The sequence below is a fragment of the Microtus pennsylvanicus genome, chromosome 3 (genome assembly GCF_037038515.1).
Source record: "Microtus pennsylvanicus isolate mMicPen1 chromosome 3, mMicPen1.hap1, whole genome shotgun sequence".
NCBI classification, from domain to species: domain Eukaryota; kingdom Metazoa; phylum Chordata; class Mammalia; order Rodentia; family Cricetidae; genus Microtus; species Microtus pennsylvanicus.
Window position 1 is genome coordinate 144,411,713 of NC_134581.1, and position 27,220 is coordinate 144,438,932.

The 27,220-nt window shown below is 44.3% G+C and overlaps 1 protein-coding gene across 1 annotated transcript in view; it reads left to right on the forward strand.

Moving 5' to 3' along the window:
• Positions 1-821: 821 nt before the first annotated feature.
• Rigi (RNA sensor RIG-I) overlaps positions 822-27,220 on the forward strand; it is a 43,216-nt gene continuing 16,817 nt past the window's right edge. Inside the window, exons 1-11 of the mRNA XM_075967515.1 lie at positions 822-1,252; positions 12,243-12,377; positions 16,255-16,436; positions 17,317-17,461; positions 18,556-18,678; positions 20,170-20,277; positions 20,987-21,140; positions 22,073-22,331; positions 24,033-24,195; positions 25,930-26,034; positions 26,312-26,469. Of these exons, the coding sequence (XP_075823630.1) occupies positions 1,147-1,252; positions 12,243-12,377; positions 16,255-16,436; positions 17,317-17,461; positions 18,556-18,678; positions 20,170-20,277; positions 20,987-21,140; positions 22,073-22,331; positions 24,033-24,195; positions 25,930-26,034; positions 26,312-26,469 (1,638 nt within the window). The 5' untranslated portion in view covers positions 822-1,146. The remainder of the gene's footprint in view (positions 1,253-12,242; positions 12,378-16,254; positions 16,437-17,316; positions 17,462-18,555; positions 18,679-20,169; positions 20,278-20,986; positions 21,141-22,072; positions 22,332-24,032; positions 24,196-25,929; positions 26,035-26,311; positions 26,470-27,220) is intronic.

The following is a 27,220-nucleotide window of genomic DNA, read 5'->3' on the forward strand; positions in this document are numbered from 1 at the left end:
AGCAAGCATTTGGAAATGAAAATTCAAGAACAATTCCACTTACCTTAGTGTTAAAGAACATAGAATAAGTTTAATGTAACATATGTAAAACTTGTACCCTTGAAACTGTAAGGTGTGGGCTGGAGAGATGGCTCAGAGGTTAAGAGCACTGGCTGCTCTTCCAGAGGTCCTCAGTTCAATTCCCAGCAGCCACATGGTGGCTCACAACCATCTGTAATGAGATCTGGTATACAAGTATACATGCAAGCAGAACACTGTACATGTAATAAATACATAAATCTTTTTAAAAAAAGAAACTGTAAGGTGTCAATGAGAGAAATCAGCGCTCTCCCGTGGCTGGGGGGGGGGGCACAGAGATGGTGGGGCATGCCTTGAATCCCAGCAATTGGGAGGCAGAGGCAGGCGGAGCTCTGTGAGTTTAAGACCAGTCTGTGCTACAAGAGCCATTTCCAGGACAGGCTCTAAAGCTACAGAGAAACCCCGTCTTGAAAAACCAAAAACCAAACCAAAACAACAACAACAACAAAAACCAAAGAAACAAATGATAAGCCCTGGCTTATAAATGTAATAAATAAATAAGGAAGGAAAGAAAGAAAGAAAGGAAGGAAGGAAGGAAGGAAGGAAGGAAGGAAGGAAGGAAGGAAGGAAGGAAGGTTGGTTGGTTTTTGGTACCTAGCGAATGCAAGTCAACTTTAGTTCTTTAATTCTATGAGTGGGGATGCAAACTGGTATGGAAAAGAGGTGATAGTTTCTTAATAAAGTGAAAACGGAGATTACAGGAGGACCCAGCTGATCTGGCGGAAGTGGTTACCGGTGTCTCCATTTTTCGAAAATCATTGAACTGTACACTTCAACTGTGCGGACTTTATAATACAAACCGCACCACTCCGAAAGCAATGCACAAACTTCAAGGCATTGCCAAGGTTCCTTTGGGTCCCTCCTGGCCAGCGGCTCAGCTCCCTGGATCAGAAACGAAACTTAATTGGATCCCCGCCCCCAGCGCTGAGAGGCAGTTTCGGTTTCCAGGCACTGGCCCTGGCCGCTTGTCCCTAGGGTGCCTCCTAGCCTAGAAAAGTCCCCTCTGCGCTCAAATCCGAGGCGACTTTTGGGGAGCCAGGGCGCTTGTCGCTCGCGGGGAGCCACAGAATGACAGCTGAACAGCGGCAGAATCTGCAAGCATTCAGAGACTATGTCAGGAAGACTCTGGACCCCACCTACATCCTCAGCTACATGGGTCCCTGGCTCCAGGATGGTGAGTGGTCCCCGATGCGATGCGGGCTCTCAGGCTGATGGTGTGGATTTTTTTTTTTTTGTTGTTTTGTTTTTTTAAATCACTCAAGCTAAAACCAATTGTGGTCCTGTGTTCCCCCCGCCCCCCTTCTTTTGCTTTCTTTGGGCCAGTTAGTGTAACTAACCTAGGAACACCAGGTTTGTGTCAGATCGCCAGGGCATATTAGACTAGACAGCGTCTGGGTTTGATGGGCAGGGACAGAGTTCCCGCAAAGTGAGTAGTAACTTGTGGAAATCATCTGTGAGTCTCTGGTCCTGGCAGGAGAGATTAAGAAGTAAGAACCGCTCCCCGCCCCCCACCGTAGATTGCTGTACAGAGCAAGGCTTTAGGGCAAAGGCGGAGGTGAGGAGCTCGTGAAACATGAGGACTGAGGTACATGAGGTACACAAAATGCTACCAAAGGATGTTGCTAACGGGAAGCCCGTAGAGGAAAACTTTCCCCAGACTCCACGTGCTTAGGGTTTTGTACAGTGTTTCACTTCCAGCTTTTTTTTTTTTTTGAGACTTGTTTGAGACACTTTGTAGATTGTCACGAGTGCTTCCACCAGAGATGAGCAAACGGAGATGTCCTCCGAGGGGTGATGGGAGGCCACCGGGTGACAGTTGTTACTTTTCATTTGACTGGTCCTTGCTGTCTGTCTTTCCTGGTGTTGGACGGTGGTGGAAACTACAGGTTAATCCTGGGCTTCTTTGCTCTGCAGTTTAAACAGTATGTTCACGCCAGCCGGTGGTGGCGCACACCTTTAATCCCAGCACTCGGGAGGCAGAGGGAGACGGATCTCTGTGAGTTCAAGACTAGGCTGGTCTACAAGAGCTAGTTCCAGGACAGGCTCCAAAACTACAGAGAAACCCTGTCTCGAAAAACCAAAAAAAAAAAAACAAAAAACAAAAAACCACACACACACACACAAACCAGTATGTTCAGTGAGGCAGAGAAAACCCCTCAGGGTCCCCACTCCCAGTTCTGCTAGAGAGAAGTAGAAAAAGACACCCTAATGACTGGACTAGCCTTGAACCCTGAGGACAGGAAACCCACACAAGACACCTCAGTTTACAAGTGCTGTGACTTCCATTCTTTTAATCTTATTCCTTCCTCTCTGGTTAGTTTCCTTCCCTCCCCCAAATGGTCCCCTGTTCTGCTTTCATTTTCTTCTCTCTCTCTCACCTTTCCTTCCCCTCCTTCCCTCCCTCTCTTCCTTTCTTGTTCTTTTTCTCTTTCTTTTTTCTTTTGGCTTTTCGAGACAGGGTTTCTCTGTGTTGCTCCAGCCTGTCCTGGAACTAGCTCTTGTAGACCGGGCTGGCCTTGAACTCACAGAGATCTGCCTGCCTCTGCCTCCGGAGTGCTGGGATCAAGGTGTGCGCCACCAAGTGTGTTCCATCTCTCTCTCTCCCTCTCTTCCCCGTCTAAGGAATCTTCCTTCCCTCTTCCCTCTCAGGAGGCCTTTTCAGTTTCATGAGTTTTAGGATTTTTTTTAATAGTCTGTAAAGATGATGTGAAGATTTGAGTTTTTTTATGTGGATTATGTTGATATCCTACGAATTCTGCCCATCTTGGGAGATCTTTTTATCTTCTGCTATCTTCATGAATTTTTTTCTTTGGTGTCTTGAAAGGTTAGCCTGTAGTAGCCTTTCACCTCTTTTGGTTAGAGTTTGTTTGAAGCTATTGTGGATGACATCCCGTCTTTCCCCATTTCTTCCTGGGCAAGGCTGTTTGTTATTGGTATGTAGGAAAAGCTACCGTTTTCTCTATGTGTACTGCGTATCCTGCCACTCTGGTGAAAGTTTTTGTGAGGGCTGAGTTTTCTGGTGGAGTCTTTGGGGTCCTTTTAGGATTATATTATCTGCAAATAGAGATAATTGGACTTCTCCCTTTCCTAGTTGGGTCAGTTTTATTTATGTCTCTTGTATTGTTCTAGCTGAGACTTCAAGCGCAATATTGAATAATAGGAGAACGAACAGGCACCCTTGTCTTGTTCCAGATTTTAGAGAAAATGCTCCTAGTTTCTCCTATTTAGAACAATACTGTCTGTAGGTTTGCCATTGTATATTTAAAAAAAAAACATAAAGAAGCACAAATGACCCAAAATAGCCAAGGCTATCATTAACAGAAAGACAGTGCACCCCAGTCAGCTCGGCTGTCTAGCAAGGAATCAGGTAACAACAAATGCTGACAAGAATGTGGAGGAAGCTGGGTGGTGGCGGCACACACCTTTAATTCCAGCACTTGGGACATAGAGGCAGGCGGAGCTCTGTGAGTTCGAGACCAGCCTGGTCTACAGGAGCTAGTTCCAGGACAGGCTCCAAAGCTGCAGAGAAACCTAGTCTCGAAAAAAACCAAAAGAAAAAAAAAAAACCTCAAAATCCAACATAGCACAGAGAGGCTTACACACCTGGGTCTATCTCTTATCTCTGCACTTTTTCATGTCAGCGAGGACAGTGAGAACCCCTGAAATAACAGCTCCACTCTTAGGGGAAGGTTTTTTATTATAGATGTGAGAGAGAGCAAGCAGAGGTGTCCGGGAGAGTCCAGAGCAGAGAGACAAGGAAGCAGGCCGGCCTCGCCATGGCAACCCTTTTGGAGCAGAGAAAATAGCAGGGGGAAGCAAGAGAGGAGAATAGTGGGGGGTGGGGTGGGGGCAACCTGGGGGAGACACCTGATGATTCACAATGGCTGGAGATAGAACCAACTTAAAAGTCCATCAGTGGATGGGTAAATGGATAGATGGATGGATGGATGGATGGATGGATGGATGGATGGATAGATGGATGGATGGAAATTTCTAAGACTGCTTCCATTTGGAACATAGAGTTTGGGGTAACCTAAATCTGTATTCCTGAGCCGTGGTCACTGAAAATGGCCCCAGAATAAACTGTTTGTCTCTTATTCCCTTTAAGATGAAATCTATTGTTTTGTATTGTTCTTTTTTTTTTTCTGTCTTGGACACTTGCATTGTAGAAGTCTTTGAACTTTGGTTAGGGCTTGTTGCTTGTTTGAGGCTATTGTGATTAGTAACCCTCTATTCTGGTCTCTTTCTCGCCAAGTTTGCTAAAGGCATGTCAGAAAGCTACTGGCTTGTATGTTCGTCAGAAAAAAGGTTTTTTCTTCCTCCCTCCCTCTCTCCCTCCTGCCATGTACTAATCTAATTGCACTGTCAGAGTAATGCTAGCTTCGTAGAATGTGTGTCCCTTCCCCTTCTGGTCTATGGAATATGTTGAAGAATATTTATGTTAGCTTTTCTTTAAAGGTTTGGTAGAATTCAGCAGTGAATTCGTCTAGTTCTAGGCTTTCCTTTGTTGGGAAACTTCTTTTTTATTACTGTTTCAATCTCATTTTTTGTCATAGACCTGTTTGGTTATATCCTCTTGATTAAATTTGGATGGGCTGTAAGTGGCTAAGAATTTGTCAGTTTCTTCTAGTTTGTTTTAAGTACAAGTTTTCCAAGTACCTCCTAATGATTTTGTGCATTTAATTAGACTTTTTGGTTTTTCGAGAAAGGGTTTCTCTGTGTAGCTTTGGTGCCTGTCCTGGACCTAGCTCTTATAGACCAGGCGGGTCTTGACTTACAGAGATTCACCTGTCTCTGCCTCCCTAGTGCTGGGATTAAAGGCCTGTGCCACCACCACCCCGGTTAATTAGACTTTTTTTTAAAAAAAATAATTTATTCTTATTTTATGCACATTGAGTGTATGTCTGTGTGAGGGTATTGGGTCTCCTCAAACTGGAATTACAGACAGTTGTGAGCTGCTATGTGGGAGATGGGAATTGAACCAGGGTCTTCTGGAAGAATAGTCAGTGCTCTTAACTGCTAAGCCATCTCTCCAGCCCCTAAACCCTTTTTAAAAAAAAAAATTCTAAGTTTGTCAATGTGGGTCTTCCTCTCTTTTTGTTAGTTTAGCTAAGAGTTTTAAAGTAATAGTTTGGTTTAAATAACAAATCAGTAAAGAGTTTGGGAAAATAATAATAAATGCACTTGAAATTCCTTGCCTCAGAAGCGAGGAGGAAGAAGACATCACATTTCATGTTGATATTTTTAAAATGCTGACCAGAGGTTAAAGATAAAGATCCACAAATTTAAAGATGATTGCACTAGTCTCATTTTCTAGAAAGGGAGAAAAACATCACATTTAGTAACTTAAATAAACCAGGAAACAGAAAGTATCAAACCGGATGATGCAAGGAAGGCTCCTGCTAGTTGTGGGTTGTAGGCTGTCGGTTGTAGCCTGTCTTTAAAGAGCTAAGATTCTCTATAGGCAGAATTAGGCCTTCCTGAGACCCCTGTGGTGGTTTGTATAAGAATGACCCCATCAGAATGATTAACCAGCAGGGAGAGGCACTGTTTGAAAGGATTAGAAGTATTAAGACTTTTTTTTTTTGTTTATTTGTTTTTTGAGACAGGATTTCTTTGTGTAGCCCTGATTGTCCCGGAATTAGCTCTGTAGACCAGGCTGGCCTCTAACTCACAGAGATTCCTTTGCCTCTGCCTCCCGAGTGCTGGGATTAAAGGTGTGCATCACCACCACCTGGCTCCACATGCAGCTTGTTGGGTAATAAATATGAGAGGGCATCTTATAACTCAAGAAACGGGGGTATTACCAAGCATCTTAACAATATTGTTAGATTAGTTCATTAATATGGATGAGGGTATAGGCACTGTTTAATGTAGTAAGAATGACTGAGAGTCCACCACACATATTTATAAAAGGAGAGTATATCAACCTCCTCCCATGTGTAAGCTTTCTCAGATACTATACTACATAAATACTTAGCAAAGGCTCTGAAGCACGGCTTCTATACATTTATTCTTTAATTTGCAGGCTCATGACCCCAGGAAAATGTTTTAAGTCTGTTTCAGTTTCTATGTCTATGTGATGGAAATAATGACGTTTGAGAATTTTGAGAATACATGTCCATGATACTAAATTATTGACAAGTATTCTATATCCCCAGAATTAATCATAGGACTTTTAAAAATTACTTAAATAATTTCCAAACATCATACTTTGGAACCACAAAACAGCCTCATAGGTAAAGGCACTTCCTGTCAAACCTGATGACCTGAGTTTGATGCCAAGGCCATATGGTGGAAGGAGAGAACCAGCTCCTGCAAATTGTTCCCTGGCATTTCTGCACATCTGCCATGGCATACGCGTGCAACACACACACATATACACACACACACTCACACACATACACACACACTCACACACATACACACACACTCACACACACACATACACGCACTCAAAAAAGCAAATAAAGAAATAAAGAGCAATAACAAAATAGTACATTTAAGTAACTCTTAACCAAAAGAAAATCAAAATATTGCTAGCCATTTTTAAAAGTAAAGCTACCAATCAACGCCCACATTCCACATGTAAGAAGCTATCAGCTAAGCCTCCTTCAGTCCTGCTGCAGGAAGGTGCATTATGATTTCATATTCCAGAACAAACAGTTAGAAATGAAGCCTTTTCCTAAGACACAAAGTGTTCTTACAAATTGAGTTCCCAAAATGAGTGAAAAGAGAGGGTGTGGGATGTGAAGAAGAGATGTAACTTAAGACATAGGATGATAAGGGGCTGGAGACAACTCAGCAGTGGGGAGAACGTACTGCTCTTACAGAGGGCCCGACTTGGGTTCCCAGCTCCCGAATCAGGCGGCCTATAACTCCAGTTCCATGGGACCCGACACCCTCTTCACAGGCACACAACCCACACACAGACACCAAATACACATGATTGTAAAACAGACGTCTTTAAAAATACAATGAGAGAAAGAGGAAACAGAAATTATTAAAAACAATTGAATTTGGATTGGTTTTGTCTCTGCTTTCAAAGATTATTAGGGCTCAGCAGGCTTCTGGTTGTAGCAGGAAATATGCATTTGTGCACTGTGATAAAGGCGAGATTCGGGTGCAGGTCTGTGTGTGTGTTCTATCTCCCCAAGTTAGTTCATAGTTATACATCGGCCATGATGAAAAGACTTGAGGTTGGCCTGGCAGTGGTGGCACACGCCTCTAATCCCAGCTCTTGGAAGGCAGAGGCAGGTCAGCCTGGTCTACAGAGCGATTTTTGGGACGACTAGGGCTACACAGCGAAACCCTGTCTTGGAAAAAGCAAACAAACAAAAAATACTTGAATAAGTGGAAGACTGTATAATTTTTTTAAACTCTGGTTGTTAGAGGTACATTGAAGGTTTTCTCCTCTTTAACTATTGAAGGGATTCTGGCTAGCCCAAGTGTGGTAGCTATGGCTTTGGCAGGCCTTGCCCTTCTCCCCCATTCCCTCTGCCTTCTTGAAAAAAACAAACAAACAAACAAAAAAGCCCTATAAATCACATTCCTGAAGCTAGCCACCAAGGTCTATTTCCTTGTTTGGCCACTTCCTCCTCCTGAGGCCAACTACCAAAGTTCAGCTATCAGAGTACTGGGGTCCAGCAATCAGAAGCCCCCTTTGGCTCACCTAGTTAACATGCCCAGTTAGAATTAAGCACCTCATCCTAACGTGCTGGTTCCCCTTGTACCTTTATAAACCATTTGCCTATGGGCCATGTCTGTCTCCTCTCTATCCAGAGGCAGCCCTTTGTCCTCTGGGACAAATATTCCTTTCCTATATCCCTTGTTCCTTTCCCCTTCTCCCTTATCCTCTATCTCCTGTGTTTGTCCCTTGTCCCTGCCCTCTGTCCCTCTGGAGCAAATCAGTCTTCTTTGTGCTGAGAACTTGGTCTTGGGGTTCCAGTGCTGTTATTTTTCCTTTTACCTATCTCCTCTCCCTCCAAAAGATGATGATAAAGTTGTTTAGATGAGGCTGGGAGTGTGGCCCAGTGGTAAAGCTCTCATCTAGGCTATATGAGGTCCTGAGTTTTTTTTTTTTAAAGAAGTTGGTAGTATCTTGTTTGGTTGTATTTTTTTAAAGAGGAGGACCATGAGGAGGTCACTTAAAGGTGAGAAGGTTCAGAAGGTAGGCTCTTTTTTTTTGCTTATTTATTTATTTATTTATTTAATTTATTTATTTATGCACCATTCTACTTCCATGTATGCTAGAAGAGGGCATCAGATCTCATTACAGATGGTTGTGAGCCACCATGTGGTTGCCGGGAATTGAACTCATGACCTCTGGAAGAGCAGCTAGTGCTCTTATCCTCTAAGCCATCTCTCCAGCCCAGAAATATTTTACTTATTTCTTTTTTAAATCACAATGTGTATTTTTTAATTATTTATTATGTATACAACATTCTGTCTCCATGTATGTCTGGGTGCCACTAGATGGTACCAGATCTCATGAGAGATGGCTGTGAGCCATGATGTGGTTGCTGGGAATTGAACTCAGGACCTCTGGAAGAGCAGCCAGTGCTCTTAACCTTTGAGGCATCTCTTCAGCCCCCATGCTTTTATAATTTATCATATCTTTCCATAAATATTTTGATCTCTCTTTCTCAATTTTCTGTTAGATTAGTAACACTCTCCATTCTTTACCTTGCCATTTCTTCCTTGCACTGGCTCCTTTAGGAGCTCTGGATTCTATTGGTTGACCTTAATTTTGTAACAAATATATTGTATCAATAAGGATGCATTGAGGAACCTGGGACACTAATAAATACTATGGCTGGGTATAGGATTTTTGACTTACATTTTTTGCCGTACTAGAAGACAGTGGGAATTTACTCATACATGCTCCATGTCCTTCTTTTTCATTAAAACCTTTTCTCTTTTTGTTTTGTTTTGTTTTTGGAGACAGGGTTTCGCTGTAGTTTTAGAGCCTGTCCTGGAACTAGCTCTTGTAGACTAGGCTGGCCTCGAACTCACAGAGATCCACTCGCCTCTGCCTCCTGAATGCTGGGATTAAAGGTGTGCGCCACCACCGCCTGGCTCATTATAACCCTTTCAAATTGCATTTATGACTGTGGGCACTGGCTCCAACTCGTGAGAGAACTATTGACATATTTCTTCTGGAAAACTGTGTGCTTCCCTGTGAAGTGGAAGACTTTGCTGATCCCCAGGCTTTCCAGGCCGTCTCAGAGTAGGCCTGGGTGTGGGCTATAGTGTCTTTTCAGAGTTCCTTTGGAGTCATCTGCTCACCCCCACCCTAGAGGAGCACTGGATGGGTAGTATTCTCAGCATCCATTTCTTAGTGACCCCGTCTGAACACATGTTTAGTAGAATGAAACCTGTCCATGTAACAGTGTTAGGAAGATGATAAGCACACAGTTAGCGTATACAATGCTAAGTGTGGAGCCAGAGGCTCCACAGAGAGGAGCTTTTAAAGCCTCTACCTTGGGAAGCTGCGGATAACATCACATGGGGGCCCCAGAAAAGTAAACAGTGGGAGCTGTTGATTTCCCCAAAAGACGGGCTTTTGTCTGCGTTGAAATCCTGGCGATCTTGATGGGATTATCACTGACTTGTAAGCAGCCGTCTTGGGTATGGTAGGCAGCAGGATGAGCTCTAAGTGCAGAGTCTGAACCGCCCAGGGTCTAACAAGACAGCTTAACCTGGCAGGCCTTTGCTGTGTCTGGGATAAATCTGGTCGTTGTGGTACATCCGTGGCAGCTGGTCTAAGGGAAGATCATGTCACAGAAGGCAAGAGCACAGCTGTGAGCAACAGGACAGATGTTAGGACTCCAAGAGGTAAGGTTGCGGACCCAGGGAAGCTGGAAGTGACTGGATTGGTCGCTGTTGTGAGTTGAATTATGTTGGAATGCTAATTCCAGGTAGCTCGGAACATGATCTTATTTGGAGATGGGGTCTTTACAGAGGTACAGTGGGGTCCTATTGGAGTAAGGTGGTATGCTCTGCGACTGATACCCTTATAAGATGTGAAGGCATAAAGACCAAGAAGATGCTTTGTGGAGACAGAGGCAAGGTGTAGGGAGAGACCTACAAGGCAGCTGCGGAGACGCAGTGTGAAGATGGGCAGAGACTGGAGGGCGTGAGGAATCCTGATGGCCACCCAGGCTGTAAGAGGCAAGGGAAGCGCGCTCCTCTAGTCCTCGATGGAAGCATCGCCCCACCAACACCTTGATTTCGGATGTACAGGCTTGGAGCTGTGCAAAAGTGTCTCCATTGCCTTAAGCTATGTGTTTTGTGTCAAGGTGTCGCTGCAGCCACAGGCAACTCATACAGATGGCTTAAGGAGAAAGATAGTCACAGGCACCAGTTAGGATGTGTAGAAAATAAATCTCAGTTTGCTAGTGGGGTTGCAAAATTGCGCGGCTTCTTTGGAAAACGGTTTATCCATTCTGCACTCTGTTCAAACGAAGCTACCGCATGGCCCAGCAGTCTCACATCTACATGTGTACCCAAGAGAAGCGCATTTGCACAAACCTGTCTATGAGCACTGTGGCTGTCTGAATGAGACAGGCCCCCTGAATATCTGAGTGCTCAGTCACCAGAGTGGAGGAACTGTTTGAAAGGATTAGCAGAAGTAGGAAGTGTGGCCTTGTTAGAGTAGGTGCAACCTCCGTGGAGGAAATGTCACTGGGTGATGTCTCAAAATCCTACACTAATCCCGGTCTCCCTCCCTCCCTCTCTTTCTCTCTCTCCCTGCAGCTCAGGATGTAGCTCTCAGGTACTGCTGCAGCACCATGCGTGAGGTCCTCCTCCCTGCCGTGATGACAATGGACTGACTCCCCAACACAGCCCCCAATTAATGCTTTTTAATACGAGTTGCCACGGTCATGACATCTCTTCACAGCAACAGCTAGTGACCAAGAGAAGCACTCGTTGCATTTCTATCTATAATACCCAGAGAGTAGGCACGGCCCCAGTGCCTGCCGAGCGACGGGATTTCATTGGCTTGTTACGTTCTTATAGCTTTTTATTAAAGGAAGGAATGATAGCATGTACAAGATGAACGAACCTTAAAACATGTTAAACGAAAGATGCCAGTTGCAAAGGCCATATGCTACATGGAACCACTCACATAGATGTCCAGATGAGAACCGGGGCGATAGCGCCATGGTAGAGTACTTGCGTTACAAGGCCTGAAAAATCTGGAATAACAAAATCTTGTAAAGTTGGTTAATGGCTGTCTAGTGCAAAGGGAAGAGAGACCAGAGTGGCTGTGAAATAGATAAAGGGCTTCTTTTTACAGTAATTCAGTAGTTGGGGTGGAGTCCAGACTCTAAAGTCCACCAAGCTCTCCCCTTGACTAGAGAAAGTGTGACTACTGACAGGGACTTTGCTGTTGATAGAGGTCCTTAAGAGAGAGCGAAGGCAGAGGACTTCCTCTCCTTGCTCTTTCCAGATACCTTCCTAAGTGTTTCAGGCCGGGTCTCCTAGTCTCTAAGAATGCACAGAAAACCACACTGGCAACTGGCGCCCTCCTTTGGAATTTGTACTCTATCTGCTATGAAAAAAATTGGCTATGTGGGACCACAGTCGGAGAGTGGTTTGTTTACTTCCTAGGTAGAGTTAGCATGTCTATTCAAAATGAATACCATTTTGAAGCTAGCAGTTGCTAGTGTTTCCTGCCCCCTGTTCTCACTGGTCTCTTTAGCGCCCTCTTTTTTTTCATTTTTTTGCTGTATTTTTCACTCTTAGCAAGAACCCAGAACAAAAGATCACAAACGTACTCTTAATTCAAGCTGCTTACTGCGTCTGCTGCACAGATTACTGATGCCATGGGGTCCCACCCTACCCTCTTAGTCCAGCCATTGCCTCCTTCTATGTAACACCCTCCACTGTGACTTCTGCCAACTGCGGAGAGCTTTTCTATTTATTTTTTCAAAAGTCTTGAAGACACTCGTTTCACGGAGTGCACGCTCGAAGCTCTGCACCCGCTTGTGTGAAGGGTGGGAAGTGTGTGTTGATGAATGAGCAGAGTCTGCTGCTTCCCAAAGCTGCTTCTGCTGTGTGGTTATGACTTCCAGCCCAGGTGGGAGGGGCTGCCCTGTTTTGCCTCCAGTGAGGAGTGGTTCTGCAGGCTGCTCACCTGTCCTGGCTTCTGATTGCAGAGGTGGTCCAGTTCATCCAGGCTGAGAAAAACAACAAGGGCCCCATGGAAGCTGCCTCCCTGTTCCTCCAGTACCTGCTGCAGCTGCAGACGGAAGGCTGGTTCCGGGCCTTTTTGGATGCCCTGTACAGTGCAGGTTGGTTCCTTTTTCTCACTCACAAACCAGAGTTACTTCACTCTGCTGAGTTTGAATGCCATAAGGGAAAAGGGATTAATTTTGAGGCGTCTGTGTCTAGTTTGTGCCTCGTTGTTCAAGGACAGGTAAGGACCATATTCAGGCAGATGATAGAATTATCTACCAGAAACATCCACAGGAACCTACAGGATTGTTTTAACTGGGGGAGAGGCGACCGTGTTACTAGAATACCAATGTCTTTCAAGAGGAGAACGAGCAAGTCAGTTTTATAGTGTTGACACGGAGGCCCATTACGCCACGGCGCAGCTGTGTGAACGTGAATGACAATCCCGCTGAATTGGAGGCATGCGGCATTAAATTTTATAGCATAAGCTGCCATAGCTATAAAGTTCCACCTGAGCCAAACTAAACACATTGTTAGGGAACCAAACAAATGCCTTGTGACCAAACGGAAGGAGTGGATAAGTTAAACATCTATATTGTGGGAATTTTAAAACATATCTATTGGAACATGAGGGGTGAAGCATGTCCGTTTGCAGGCGTGATGTCAAGCACATAGCCAGGAAGAGCACAAAGAGACAAATGGGGCTGCATAAAATCTGAAAATCTTTGTATATCAAAGCTCACAACTGCCAGAGTGGAAGATCAACCCGTAGAATGGGAGAAAATAATACAAATCATGCATTTGGTGAGGGATTATTATCTATAATATATAGGATATATATTATATAACATTAGGAACTCCTGTAACTCAACAGAGGAAACCTGGTTGAAATAATAGACAAAGTGGATTGGCTGCTCAGGTGGGCTGGTAAGAGGGCTCAGCTCATGAGAGGGCTTGCTGCACAGGGTTGGGTTCCCAGCACCCACGTGAAGAAGCTGGATTCAGCTGTGTGCATCTGAATTCCCAACATTCTTACATGAGATGGGGTAGAGACAGAAGAGTGGCCCAGAAAGAAGCTCATGGGCCAGCTAGCCTTGTATATGGCAGAAACAAAAAGAGAGACCCTGCCTCAACACAAGGTGGACAGGGAGAGCCAGCTCCTGCAGATAGTTCTCCAGCCTCCACACATGCGCTGTGGCACTCCGGTGCCCCCGCCCTGTCCCACTCCTAATAAAGAAAGGGTTTGCCATTTCTCCGGACATACAACTAGCCATCACACATGTGAAATGATGCTCATAGTCACTCACCCTCAGTGAAATGGGAGGGAAATCTCCAGTGAGTTACTGCTGCACACCTATTACTCCTGTGAGGATGTGGGGAAACTCTAAGGTTTGCGCACTGTTTGTAGACTATAAAGTGGTATCGCTGCTGTGGAAACTAGAGTTTCCTAAAAACAAACAAACAAACAAACAAACACCCATTGCATTATCCAGAAGATCCATAGCTGGAATTTTCCCCTAAAGAATTAAAACAAAGCTTTTAAGAGCAAATTCTGCACTTGTGTTCATAGCTGCGCTTCCCACCACAGCTAAAATACAAGTCGTGCAAACAGCCTTTATCCCAAATAGTATCCATCCAGGTGGTAGCACTCCCCCAGGTCATGGTGAGGCCTTAGACTCAAACATATCTCAGCATCACAGAATGAATAAACAGTTAAAAAACAAATCAAATGTAAGGAGAAAAACACACGGTATACGCCTACAGCAGAATCCGTTCTAGTTCTCCAGAGGAAGGGAAGCTCACTTATGCTACCACGTGGGTGAACCTTGAGACGGTTGCACCAAGTAAGTGAGCCACGGTGCTGTAAGTGTTCCACCCACGCCAAAGCGACTCTGAGCCATAGGAACAGAATGGTGTTTGCAGGAGATGGAGCCAGGGGTAAAGGCCTTGCTCATGGGCATAGACTTACGGTTTTCGCACGAGGAAAACACCCTTGAGCTCCTTTTGCCATAATCAATTTACTCGACATTGCTGAACTTAGTTAAAAGTGGTTAGGTGGTAAATTTTATAATTTTTTTTAACTACAATAAAACCGTGAATGAGATTATATATTTTAAATGTATTAGCTATTACTATTTTTCTGAACTTTCTAAATAATATATGTAAATAAGTACCTTTTAAACACACATAGAATAACTTAAGAGGTTATGAAAAATAAGTGGTATGTGAACCCTGCTGAACATGCATGGCTTTCTGAAGATGAGTGACATGTAGTGGCTGTGCATCAGACATGCAGCTGTGCGTCAGGCATGTAGCTGTGCGTCAGGCATGTAACTGCGCATCAGATATCTAACTGTGCAACAGACATGTAACTGTGTGTCAGACATCTAACTGTGCATCAGACATGTAGCTGTGCACCAGACACGTCACGAGTGCTGGTGTTTGCTGGATATGCATATATCTTTTCCTCCCTTGCTAACGTTTCATGGCAGCGTGAAAAGACACTGCAGGGGCGATAGCATATTGAGATTGTCCTAATAGAATCCAGGGGATTCCTTTTCGTCATGGTGAAGCTTCTTTGTGTGTGGGTGCGGGGAGGTCAGTTGGGGAAGGCAGGGGATGAACACGCGCATATGTTTATGTGTGTGTGTCTACGTCTGAGGGCACTTTTGTGTAGGCCAGAGGTTGACACTGAGTGTCTTCCTCAGGAGCTTTTCACCTTAGGTTTTGATTCTGGGTCTCTCATTGAACCCGGGGTTTAACCATTTCGGCTAGACTGGTTGGGATTATAGGGCCACACTGCTACACCTGGCTGTTGACATGAGAGAGCTGGGGATTGAACTCAGGTCCTCATGCTTGTGTGGTGAGCTCTTCACCTACTGGACCTTCTCCCTGATCCTGGAGCTGTTTTGTTAGTTTCCTGGGTATGGAGAAATAAAACCCATTGCCTTCCCTGGCTACTGAATGAAGTAAATGTGGGTCTTAGAGGCAGGGAAGCCTGGGGAGTCTGTTCAGGCACCTTAGAGTGAGACATTCATGGGTTACTTTCTCTCTCTCTCTCTCTCTCTCTCTCTCTCTCTCTCTCTTTTATGATATTTATTGAGCTCTACATTTTTCTCTGCTCCCCTCCCTGCCTCTCCCCCTCCCCCTTCAACCCTCCCCCAAGGTCCCATGCTCCCAATTTACTCAGGAGATCTTGCCTTTTTACACTTTCTACTTTCTTGGGTTATTTTAATTGGAAGTCATCCCCCCCCCCTTGATTTGTTCATTGGCATAATCTTTTCTTGAAATGGTGTGGAAGGAAGGCTCTTCAAGAGCAGAAAGTAAGATTCATATTTCCTCTTGTCTTTTTTTTACTACTTCCTACTAAGAAGGTAAACATGATGAATTTGACTAATTTAAAAGTAACTTGGGCACCGAAAATGTGGTTCTGTGGCTCTGAGCATTTGCTGCTCTTTCGGAGGACCCAGGCTTGGTTCCCAGCCCTCACATGATGGCTCACAAACATCTGTAACTCCAGTTCCAGGGATTTGGCACCCTCTTCTGCTCTCCGCAGGCAACAGACACACCCATGGTACACATAGACACACATAAAATAAATAAATATCTTTAAAAAGTAAATTGCGGGTTGTTGCTATGGCACATGGGGGCATTTTGAAGATTTAATACTGAGGTCAAATACAAGGCTTCACATCTGTCCTTAGGATTTTACCTTGAAAAGTAATGAATTTGGGAAGACCTGAACGTTTGGGTGTCAAAAATAAGTGCTATTTCTTTGTGGAAAAATCATGGATAGCTGTATTAGTTGACCTTCACTGCCGTGACTAAATGCCTGAGGAAATAAAAGGCAAAACCACGTGGCTCTGGCACCATGGACTTGAGGGCTCTTACCATGGATTCAAACAGAATTCCTATGGTTTTGATGGTCAAAGCGTTTTTTTTTTTTTTTAATGTTGGGCTCATTTAATAATCCTCACTTTTCTTTCTTTTCAGGTTACTGTGGACTTTATGAAGCCATCGAAAGTTGGGATTTCCAAAAACTTGAAAAGTTAGAGGAACACAGATTACTTTTACAGCGTTTACAGCCAGAATTTAAGACCAGAATCAACCCAACAGATATCCTTCCTGAATTGTCTGAATGCTTGATTAATCAGGAATGTGAAGAAATCAAACAGGTAAATTAATACAAAGGACCAAGTTTAGAAAAAAAAAGACTCATGGAAATGGTTCTGTCTTGTTTTAGGCCCTCAAAGGATAATTGAAACCCATAAAAGACCTCAACTAGAAGATGGAATGACTAGAAAAGAATTTTTAAAATGAATGGGGTCATTTTTCTATTTGAAGTTTAGCCTGTTCTCAGTTAAAGTTGCCTTGTTGCTCTTTCTCCCAATAGTGTTTTATGCACACACAAATCACACTGAACAGTACAATGAATGAAAAGAAGAAATGGTGGGCTCTTGGACATAGATACATTTATTATAATCGTCTCTCAGTCACTAGTGAGGCAATCCTGGGCAATTCCTTTAGCATCTGGTTTTTTTTCATGTCTAAAGTAAGAAAAATGTACCTTAACTACATGCTGGTCAGATTAAAGGAGGTAACGCACATACAATGCTTATGTCAGCTTGATGCATAATAACATATACACAGTACATTTTAGTTATCATTAGACATAAAAGTCATAGAATACCTACTCTGTAAAATATTTATTTTTGTGCGGTTTGAGCCTTTCAAATAGCTCTGTGTGCTGATATAATCTTTGTGTGAATGGCTGTCATACGGGTTAGCTTTTTTGCCCTGGGATTGCTGATGGTAATGGATGTCAGGATACAGAAGATGAGAACATTTGGCTTGATCTATTGATATCACATAAAAAGGACAAAGGTGAAGGAAAGAATATCTTAAAAACTTATACTGGGTGGGGCAAAATGATGTGAACCAAGGCCTACTGAACTGTCCTTCATGGTGATTTTGGTCAAATGCTACCTGAGTAGATATTTCTTCAGCGAAGACAGAGCTAACTGATCCACGGTGTGCTGCATTTGTCTCACTCAGATCTGCTTCACCAAAGGGATGATGGCAGGTGCGGAGAAGATGGTTGAATGCCTTCTCAGATCGGATAAGGAGAACTGGCCCAAGGTTTTGAAATTGGCTTTGGAGAAAGAAAACAGCACGTTCAGTGAACTGTGGATTGTTGAAGGTGGGCGCTTCAGGAAAGAGCCTTGGACCATCCCGTGCCCTCACCGTCCTCACTAGGACTTGCCAATTCTACCAGAATTTACTTTTCATGAGAGACACTGCTCTCTTCAGATACCCAAGGCTACATCTCTAGGGAATGAACATCGGGAGGCTGAGTTCTGGGAGGGAATTAGCTCGCTAGCCCAAAGATTCTGGGGAAGGAAAAATAAGGGTTTCCAGCACAAATTTATCAGAGAAATAACTTGAAAATTCTAGACCTAATGTTTCAAATTGCAAGACTTATCTCCCTACCAGAGTAGAGGCTGAATATTAAGGAAGATAGACAGTGATTGGTTCTCTTGCCTGGAAGCCATCCAGAACCAGTGGAGCTGGAGTGGATGAAGAATTTGCTGTGATTAAGTCAGTCTTATATGGCTTCCGGAAACTCACTCTTACTTTGAACCTGAGTTTGATAAAAACCAAACCTGGTTTTATTTTCAGCATAAATTCTTGTAGGAACTGTCTGTGTTTTTGGCGATGGATTAGCCAGAGACGAAAAGCCGTGAGTGTCTCCTTCATGTGCCCAGTAATGAATCTTTCCTGACACGAGCTGCCGAGTTGGGAGGGCTTCACCGTGCCTACTGCTCCTAAGCAGCACGGTCCACACTTGGAGTCACGTGGTTCTAAAGGACACTGGCATTCAAACACCAAACTGAGCTGCAAACTCGAAATGATTCTCCCCGTTGCTTTAAGAAATAAAAGGGACCCATGAGATGGTTCAGCAGAGAGAAGCTCCCTCCTGTCACTGAGCTGGAAGACCTGAGTTCCGTTTCTAGGACCTACAGGATAGAGAGGACTAATTCCCAAAAGTTATCCTCCGCCTTCCACATACTCTCTGTGCCCTGAGGGACACACACAATAAATTCATTAATAAACTGAAGAATTAAAAATAAATAAATAAATTGTTAAGAAAGTGAAAGGGCATGGTTGTAAAAGCTCAATGGAAATTTAGGTTTTTAGTGTTAGGACTTTTTGGAGCTTTCACAACCAAAACCATAGTCAGATTACATTAAGACTCTAAGCTTTTTTTTGTTCTTTTTTTTCAATCTCACAAAGGTTTCAAAATGCTCGAAAGTAAAGCTGTTGAAGACGATGACACGGAGACGTCCAGCATACAGATTTTCATACAAGAGGAGCCAGAATGCCAGGCTCTCAGTCAGAATCCCTGCGCTCCTTCAGGTACCCGGGCATCGTTTGTTCTCAGAATCCCTGCCCACCTTCAGGTACTGGGCATCATTTGTTCTTTTCCATAATGGGCTTTCTGCAGCATGTGATGCTTTTTGAAAATCCATTTATTTATTTATTTTTTAAAGGATGATTAGGAAAGGAAAGGGAATTTGTGTGGCAATAGTGACTTCATAATCAGAACCACTGTTTCTGTCTTTCGCGGCCTCTGCTGATCTTATCTGCCTTCTGCCCCTGAGGGTGTATGTCCAGTGTGTGTCCTCTGATGACTATGGTGATCCCAGAACTTCTGTGTCTGTGACATCCCAAAGCAGCCTTGTGCTCTACAACAATACCTCTGTTTATGAGCCACTTGCTCAGCGTCCTGCCCGGATCTCAGGGCTGCCTGTGGATGAGCAGGCTGTGTGCCCTCTGTTTGCCGGCATCTGTGTGGAGGGCTCAAATCAACTCATTCTCATACACATGGTGCCGTGAAAGTTGCCTATGGCTGGATAAGGCTTCTAATGCTCCTTGAATTATGTGTTCATCATAAAGAGACCAGAAGGTTGTAAGACATACCAAAGCATATTTATAACAAAATGTATCAGGAAGGCAATAAGATGAATAATGAATAGTGTTGAAAGAACATTATTATTTTTTAGAACAATGTAAAAAAGATACTGTACACATGGAATCAGCACCTGAATGAAACAAGGCTTCTGTCCTGCCAGAGTGATACAGTATGGGTTGTTTTAAATGTTCAGACATACAATGATCCATACGTGTCTTAAGCAACGCGGATTTTCTCAACCTTCTAAAAGAGTCTCGTTCACTCTTTTCTTTTTATCCCCCTCCTGAGACAGGGTTTCTCTGTGAAATAGTCCTGCTGTCCTGGAACTCACATAAGTCCAGGCTGGCTTTGAACTCACAGAGATCCGCCTGCCTCTACCTCCCGAATGCTGGGATTAAAGGTGTGAGCCACCACCACCTGGCGAAAGTCTCTTTCTTTACAGTGGGAAGATTAGACACATGAGGCAGTTTAGGGCTTTTCTGTCTCTTGACATTTTGTATGCTGACCTGTTCCTGAGATAAAGCCTCCGATCATCTGGGACCTGGAGGAACATACAGCATGGTTTCCCTTGCTAACATTGCTTTGAGAACCTGATGCCAACAGCCTGGTTCTTCTCAGCTGTCTTTGGGGGTCTGTTGTTTCTTTGTTCCGAGTAACTTTGCTTTGAATTAGACCATTCTTGCTTTCTTTTTTAAATTAAGTTTCCATGCTTTAGAAAGAATCCACTTTGGCCTTTCTTGATAACTTGTTATTGATACTTTACCACTGAGAGACAGGTGTATGTGTCAAATCAACGGGGGAAGTGGGCCAGTTATTAAGAGGCTGGATTCCAAACCTCCTAAATGGGGCCCTTGTTGCTAGAGTCCAAACTCACGTCCACTGAACAACAGATAGAACACTGGCTGTTTGGTAACTTTATTCCTTCTATGTTGTAGAAGCATTTTCTAATAATTTTAACGGCCCGTTGAAACCAAGAAATTACCAACTGGAGCTTGCTCTGCCTGCCGAGAAAGGGAAAAATACAATAATATGCGCTCCTACTGGTGAGTCGGTTGTGGTAACTTATGCAATTTTCTCTTTGCTTTTTCTTTTATTTTTGGGTGCTGTGATAAAATGAAGAAGTTCAAGTTTTCCCCTGTTGCATTTGCCTTTGTGAAAGCTGACCTATTTACACAATGTATCTTTTCTAAAGAACATGGACAAAGCAAGGGAAATGCCTTCTTAGTTTACTTCCGGTTCTTGCTGTTTGAGTTGATGTTACCTAGGAAGTAGCTTGATAGTTTTCAGCCATGGTTTAAACTGCTGCTGTCCCTGCAGATGGCTGATTGTTGGCGGAAGCTGCTTGTTCGTTCCTGGCTGCCTAGACCATGAAATGATCACACAGAAACTATATTATTTAAACCACGGTTTGGCTAATCACTTAAACGTATTGCCAGCTAGCTCTTACCTATTTCTATTAATCTGTGTATCGCCACGTGGCTGTGGCGATACACACGGCTTCTCGCAACTCCACTTTCTTTCTCCCAGCATTCAGTTTAGTGTCCCCCCCACCCCAGCTCTTCTCTGTCCTATCACAGGCCAAGGCAGCTTCTTTACTCATTAACCAATAAGAGCAACACATATACAGAAGGGCTTCCCACACCAACTGATTTGTTTATCTGTCCCAATGGTGATAGAGAAGTGGAAAATAAAGACATTCTAGAGAAGCGTCTAACGTTGGTTATCTGTTTCCTTTTCCTTCCATACCAAAAGGTTGTGGGAAAACCTTTGTGTCACTTCTTATATGTGAGCATCATCTGAAAACATCGCCACATGGACGAAAAGGGAAAGTGGTCTTTTTTGCTAATCAAATTCCTGTGTATGAACAGCAGGCAACTGTGTTCTCACGCTATTTTGAAAGACTTGGGTATGTATTACAATCAGTTTAACTGCTTTTTTTCTTTTTTTAAATTCTAGCTTCATGCTATAAATTTGCTTTGTTTCATTTGGTTTTTTTGTTTGTTTGTTTGCTTGCTTTTTTGTTCTTTTCTGAGACAGGGTTTCATGTAGCCAGAGCTGTCTTCCAACTCACTATGTAGCTGAGGTTGGCCTAGAAGATAGGATCTTCTTGCGTCTACCTTCTGAGTGCTGGGGTCACAGTGTCACGGTGTGCACTGACATGCCTAGTTCTTCTGTGTTGTTTCTTAAATAATTTATGTATTTTATTTTACATGGATGGGTGTTTTGCCCGTCAGTATGTCTGTGTGAGAGTGTTGGATCCCCTGGAACTGGAGTTACAGACAGTTGTGAGTTGCCATGTGGGTGCTGGGAATTGAACCCAGGTCCTCTGGGAAGAGTGGCCAGTGCTCTTGGTCATTGAGCCATCTCTCCAGCCCCTGTTCTGTTTTTTTTTAAAGATATGATTCGGAGAAAATTACCATAGACTTAGGTTTTAGAGGTAACTCCTTTGTGGAATAATATTTTTCATTCAGCTCCAGCAGAAGGGCTAAGCGCTCCTGGGTTACCCTGCAAAGGGAATGACCTTGAGGCCAAGGTTAATATTTAGATGACACAGCAGTCATTCTTAATGATTTTATACTTCATTTGACATTCCTCTTTGAAGAATTTTTCATCTCCTAATGACTTGAAAGAATAAGTATACTGAGGTCAGTTATAACCAACTTGCTTTTCCCGATTGCTGGCTTTTTGTCAGGTTTGAGTGTTATCTTAGACTACTCCCCGGTTGTATTCTTTTGGGCTTAGGGGGAGCTTCATTAATGGTTGCTCGGATCTGGCGTCTCACCTTTGTTTCCTTGTTCACATCCCAGTTGGTAATAAGGGATTTCTGTTATTTCCCAGGTACAGCGTAGCGGGCGTTTCTGGGGCAACAACTGATAATGTCTCAATGCAGGACATTATCGAGAACAAAGACATCATCATCCTCACGCCCCAGATTCTTGTGAACAGTCTCAACGATGGAACCATCCCCTCGCTGTCTGTCTTCACCCTGATGATCTTTGACGAATGCCATAACACCAGTAAACACCACCCGTACAATCAGATCATGTTCCGATACCTAGATCACAAACTCGGAGGGTCGCCAGGCCCACTGCCTCAGGTAGTTCCAGTCAGGTGATGTCCCGGAGCAGCCCTAATCATCCAGAATCCCACTTAGTTACCCTTGTAGCCACATTTGAGGTCATCCTCCTCACGTTCTAGGTCTGTCAGTTAGCAATGCATTGTTTAGTTTTGATTTTGATTTGATTTTGATTTTGATTTGACAAACAGTTGTCCTTGGTATCCAGGGTGGAAACCCTTCACAGAAACCAAATCAAGGCTGCTTAAGTCTCTTGTCTGAGATGACATTGCATTTATATATAATCTACACGTTTTCCTCATGCACACTTTAAATCATCTCTAGATTACTAATATTGTACAGTATAATGTAAATTTTATATCAATAGTTCTTGTATTGCTTAGGGAATGGAGGTGGGAAAATTTATACGTGTTTAGTACTTGGGAAGTTAAAAAATATTTTTGATCCATAGTTGTGTGAATTCACAGATGTATGACATCTGGATTTGAGGGCCAACTGTGTGAATCATGGGCTTCCATGTACCTTGGGCATTGTTTTAGGCCCTGGGGACACTGCTACAGAAGATAGAATGCTAGCTCTCCTACAGTTAAGTCTGCACAGGGAGCCAGCTACATAGGAGTTATATCACAGCTCATCACGAGGTTTGCTGCTGAGCTGGGGAAAGGGTGTAGTCAGGATGCAAATAAAAGCAAGGCAAGACCTAGTAGAGAAGTGGGGAGCTAAGAGGAGTTTCCCAGCAAGATAGCTTCGTGATTTTTCAGTACGAGGGTTCTGTGTGTCCAGAGCCTGACATGCTCCAGAATCCTAGAACCCTATCGTGTCACTTGAGTGTGAGGTAAGGAACAGCAGCGGATGAGGCAGAACGGGAAAAGGGGACAACTGGTGAAGCTGATGGTTGTGGCAGATGCCCCTGGTGACATCTGGAGGGCAGAGCATCAGTGGGCGGGTCTATGGCTTAACCCAGGAAACGAGCAGCACCCGGTCCCATGTCACATGACAACGATCACTCCAGAGAGTCATTATTAGGCGGGACAGGAAGGAAGGGAGGCTGGTGCATAAATTTTCCTTCTCCATCCGAGGAGAGGCAGGTGCTTTCCTAAAAATCATCAGTGTAGAAATGGGAGAGGGAGTCGGAGGGGCAGGAAGATCTGAAACCCTGGATGAGAACCGAGATGGGTACAATAAAGAGTCATGGTATGATATCAGGGGCCCGAACGAGGCTGCGAAACACGAATTGTATGCAGTTCTTTTGCTCCAGTAATTGCTCATTTCGGGTGTGCAGGTTGAAGGACATTTAGTGTGGTACCCACAGCTTGTTCTTTTCAAGTAATGTTGGCGGTAAACAGATGCCTGACCAGTGAGTTAACCATGCAGTAATGTCGAGCGCTGGATGAAGGACAGCGTCTCACTGGATCTACACAGCGCTCGTTTTCAATGGCCGCTTCCCCTTCACTGAGTGTTGGTGGCACTTGTTAAAGCACACAAAACGAATGGGCCGTGTGTGTGGCTGGAACGGACACACCATTCCTTTTCATTCCCGTTGTGATGTTTTCCCCCTCAGTAGGAGACACGGGGAGAAAGGAAAGAGTAGCCCTGCCTGGAGAAGGCTTCCTCTCCTCTCTTACTCTCAGTGTCTGGATGATAAGCTTCACTTCGGGGGCCCTTCTGCTCACAACATCCTGGAGAATGTCCGAGAGCCACTGATGGGGATGCTCCTTACAGGTCATCGGACTGACTGCCTCAGTGGGTGTTGGCGATGCCAAAACTGTAGAGGAAGCCATGGTGCATATCTGCAAACTCTGCGCCGCCCTTGACACGTCCGTGATTGCCACAGTCAGAGACAACGTGGAGGAACTGGAGCAGTTTGTTTATAAACCCCAGAAATGTAAGTGGGGCTCAGAACACTCCCCTTGGGAATCTGTGACTCTGCTCCTCCTCCTTCAGAGACAGTGGATGAACTCTGATGTTGTATTTGTTGGGCAGAGGCATTTTAACCCCACACTTTAGGAATAAGCGTGTTTCCTCTCTTTCTCCCTTATGGACCTCTCCTCCTGAGTCTCAAAAGTAGCCTGAAAGGGACAAGCATCCCTGCTCTTTGTCTCCAAAACCCTAACACAAGCACCAGTCAGAGAGTGAAGGGGGTAGTGAGAAAATTTAAGTGTATTGATAGCCAGTGGCTGGGTCAGACCTCTGTGCTCCATGCCCTAACTAGATACGACAGGGTCATCTTGCTCCTGTATGTATCTGATAACTGTAGTTAAAATGATCTAAATCATAATAGCTCTCACCAAAAGGCCAGGGCAGGTTTTAAAAAAATGAGATTCACTTGCAGATTATTAGTGATTAACTATCCACGCAAGCAGGGAGGGGCAGCAGCTACACAAGGCTTCCTGTTAGCCTGTAGTGGAATGGGAGGGCCCAGCTCTGTTTATTTCTCCCCATGGGAGACTGTGAAGAAGGTGCCTCCCACCCCATCCATGTTTGAGCCCTTGGTGTAGCATGAATAATAAAACCCAGAGACAGATATTGGGGTTCAACCTGATGATCAGAAAAGCAAAGCAATCAAGCCACTAGAGAGGTCTTACTGCTAAGATGTCCTTAGAAAGAGAGCGAGTTCCCATCTCATCCCACTTTTCTATTCCTCTCTAGTGCTGGGGTTAAAGGCGTGCACCACCACATGGATCTTTTTCTGCACCGTGTAGCCCAGGGTGGCCTTGAACTCACAGAGATCCGCCTGCCTCTGTCTCCCAAATCCTGGGATTAAAGATGTGTGCCACCCCTGCCCGGCCTCTAGCAGCATAGCTTTACCTTTTGGTCTTTAGGCAAGCTTTATTCATAAGGCATAAATAAAATATCACTCTGCCTTTGAATTTCATCTGCTTCCAAGTCTTGCAAAGGCTCTGTTGCTTTTCCTGACTCTGCAAACTCTCCACGTGTTATCCTGAGCCCGTGTCCAAGCTGTGCCCTCTGCGTGGCTGCTCCTGTTCCTGCCTTTCTCCTTCCTTTGCTAATTTTATGGCAGCCTCCCCAGGGAGACTGACTTGCTTTCCAATCGCTTCCTGGTGCCTTGCCTGCACCTGTACTGCAGGGCTCGGTTGGCTGGGTTTCAGAGCACGCCTTTCTTTCTTCCCTCCAAGAACCAGCCTTCCGTGTAGCAGTCCGTAGTTCTTGCCAGTCCTCTATTACCAGAGCATGGCATGTGACAGGCGATTCTTTTTCTGTTGGAAGTACACAAATGTGAATAGTAAGACCAATGAGAACACTCTCGGGAGGGGGCAGAAGGTGTAGAGAAGGTGAATAGGAAAGCAGGAAAATGGGGCTGGGGTGTGGTAGCTGCAGAACCCCAAGGGCAGCAGCCAGACAGGCAGAGTAGAGGCTCCAGGAAAGCGAGGCTGAGAGGCTGGGTTACACCGAGGCAGTAGAGATGTTAGGCAGCTCGGCACAGGAAGCAACGTGAGGCTATCTCAAGACTTTTGAGCATTTGCTGTGATTGGGCCACTTACCAGTGAGTGTGGAGCCTGTGGCTTTTCAGAGAACATCACAAGGGCAGAGAAGGGTTTGGAAATGGCAGCATTTGACCTGTGCTTCTTTGAAACAAGTCGTGTTCCTTTGTCTCTAGTTTTCAGGAAGGTGGAATCACGGACTACCAACACATTTAAGTCCATCATATCTCAGCTGATGAAGGAGACAGAGGGACTGGCAAAGAATGTCTCCGAGGAACTCGGTAAGTCTGTGCTAACTCAAGGTGCGATACTCAGTCTTTCTGAACCCAGTTCCTCTTTTTAAAATGAATTATTGACCTCTTGAAATAAGAAAAAAAATAAATGCAATTATAAACGTAAAGCACTTTGATTTGGGGTCATTTAGTAAATAATCATTTTACTAAATCTCAGTCTTCAGGATAAATATCCTATTTATAATGGATAAGAAAGAAAATTAGAAGATGAGGCATGTTAACACCAATGCTTGAGAACCATTTGTTTGCTTGTTTTGCCCTCTAGGAAAATTATTTCAGATTCAAAACAGAGAATTTGGTACGCAGAGATACGAACAGTGGATCGTCGCCATTCACAAAGCCTGCATGGTGTTTCAGATGCCGGACAAGGAGAAGGAGAGCAGCATTTGCAGAGCGCTCTTTCTGTACACGTCCCATTTGCGGGTGGGTTGCTGCTGTGAATGACAAGCTTCGGTCCCTGCCTCTCCTGGGACCTACCCTGTGGCAGCTGAGAGAACATTAGCTTCTCATCCTAGCCGAATTAAAAACTCTCCAGGAAGCCATCCCCAACCTCATTTGTCTTCTAAAACTTAACGGCAAGTCTACAAGACTGGAAGAGAGGCTCAGAGTCTGTGTTGAGCCTCCAGCTTTGCCTTATTTTTGTGGTGGGAGAAAATTGGGTGATGCTAAATCCCTACTGCTCTAGATTTGTGATTGGTAACCGCCATCTCTGAGTTCAAGACATGGCTCCTGTTGCCACATCCTGAAGCCTGTGTGGTCTTAGTTTGTTGAAGTCACATACTTAGAACACTCGGGGCTCTGGTTAACACAGAAGGGACTGGCAGGACAACCGCCACTCTGTGGTTAACACGGTGGGAAGTATTTGGAGACTTGGACCATAGCAGGTGTTGGCGGAATTTTAAGGCCTAATGAACTTTCAGAGTTGGTGGTAAGGGCCTTCATTCTGAAAGGCCCATGGGTACTTAGCTATGACTTCGGAATTTAAGGGGAAGGTCAGCACCACAATGCAGGAGGATGTCAAAGCTGATTTGCTTTTATTATTGTTTCTTATGATGCATTGCTATTCCTCTCCCAAGGTAGAATTTTACAATATGAAGTGAGTCTACTTAATTAATATTTCTAGCTCACTGAAACAAAAAAAGGAAACCAGCTTTTGGTTCAGAGTTTTGTTTTG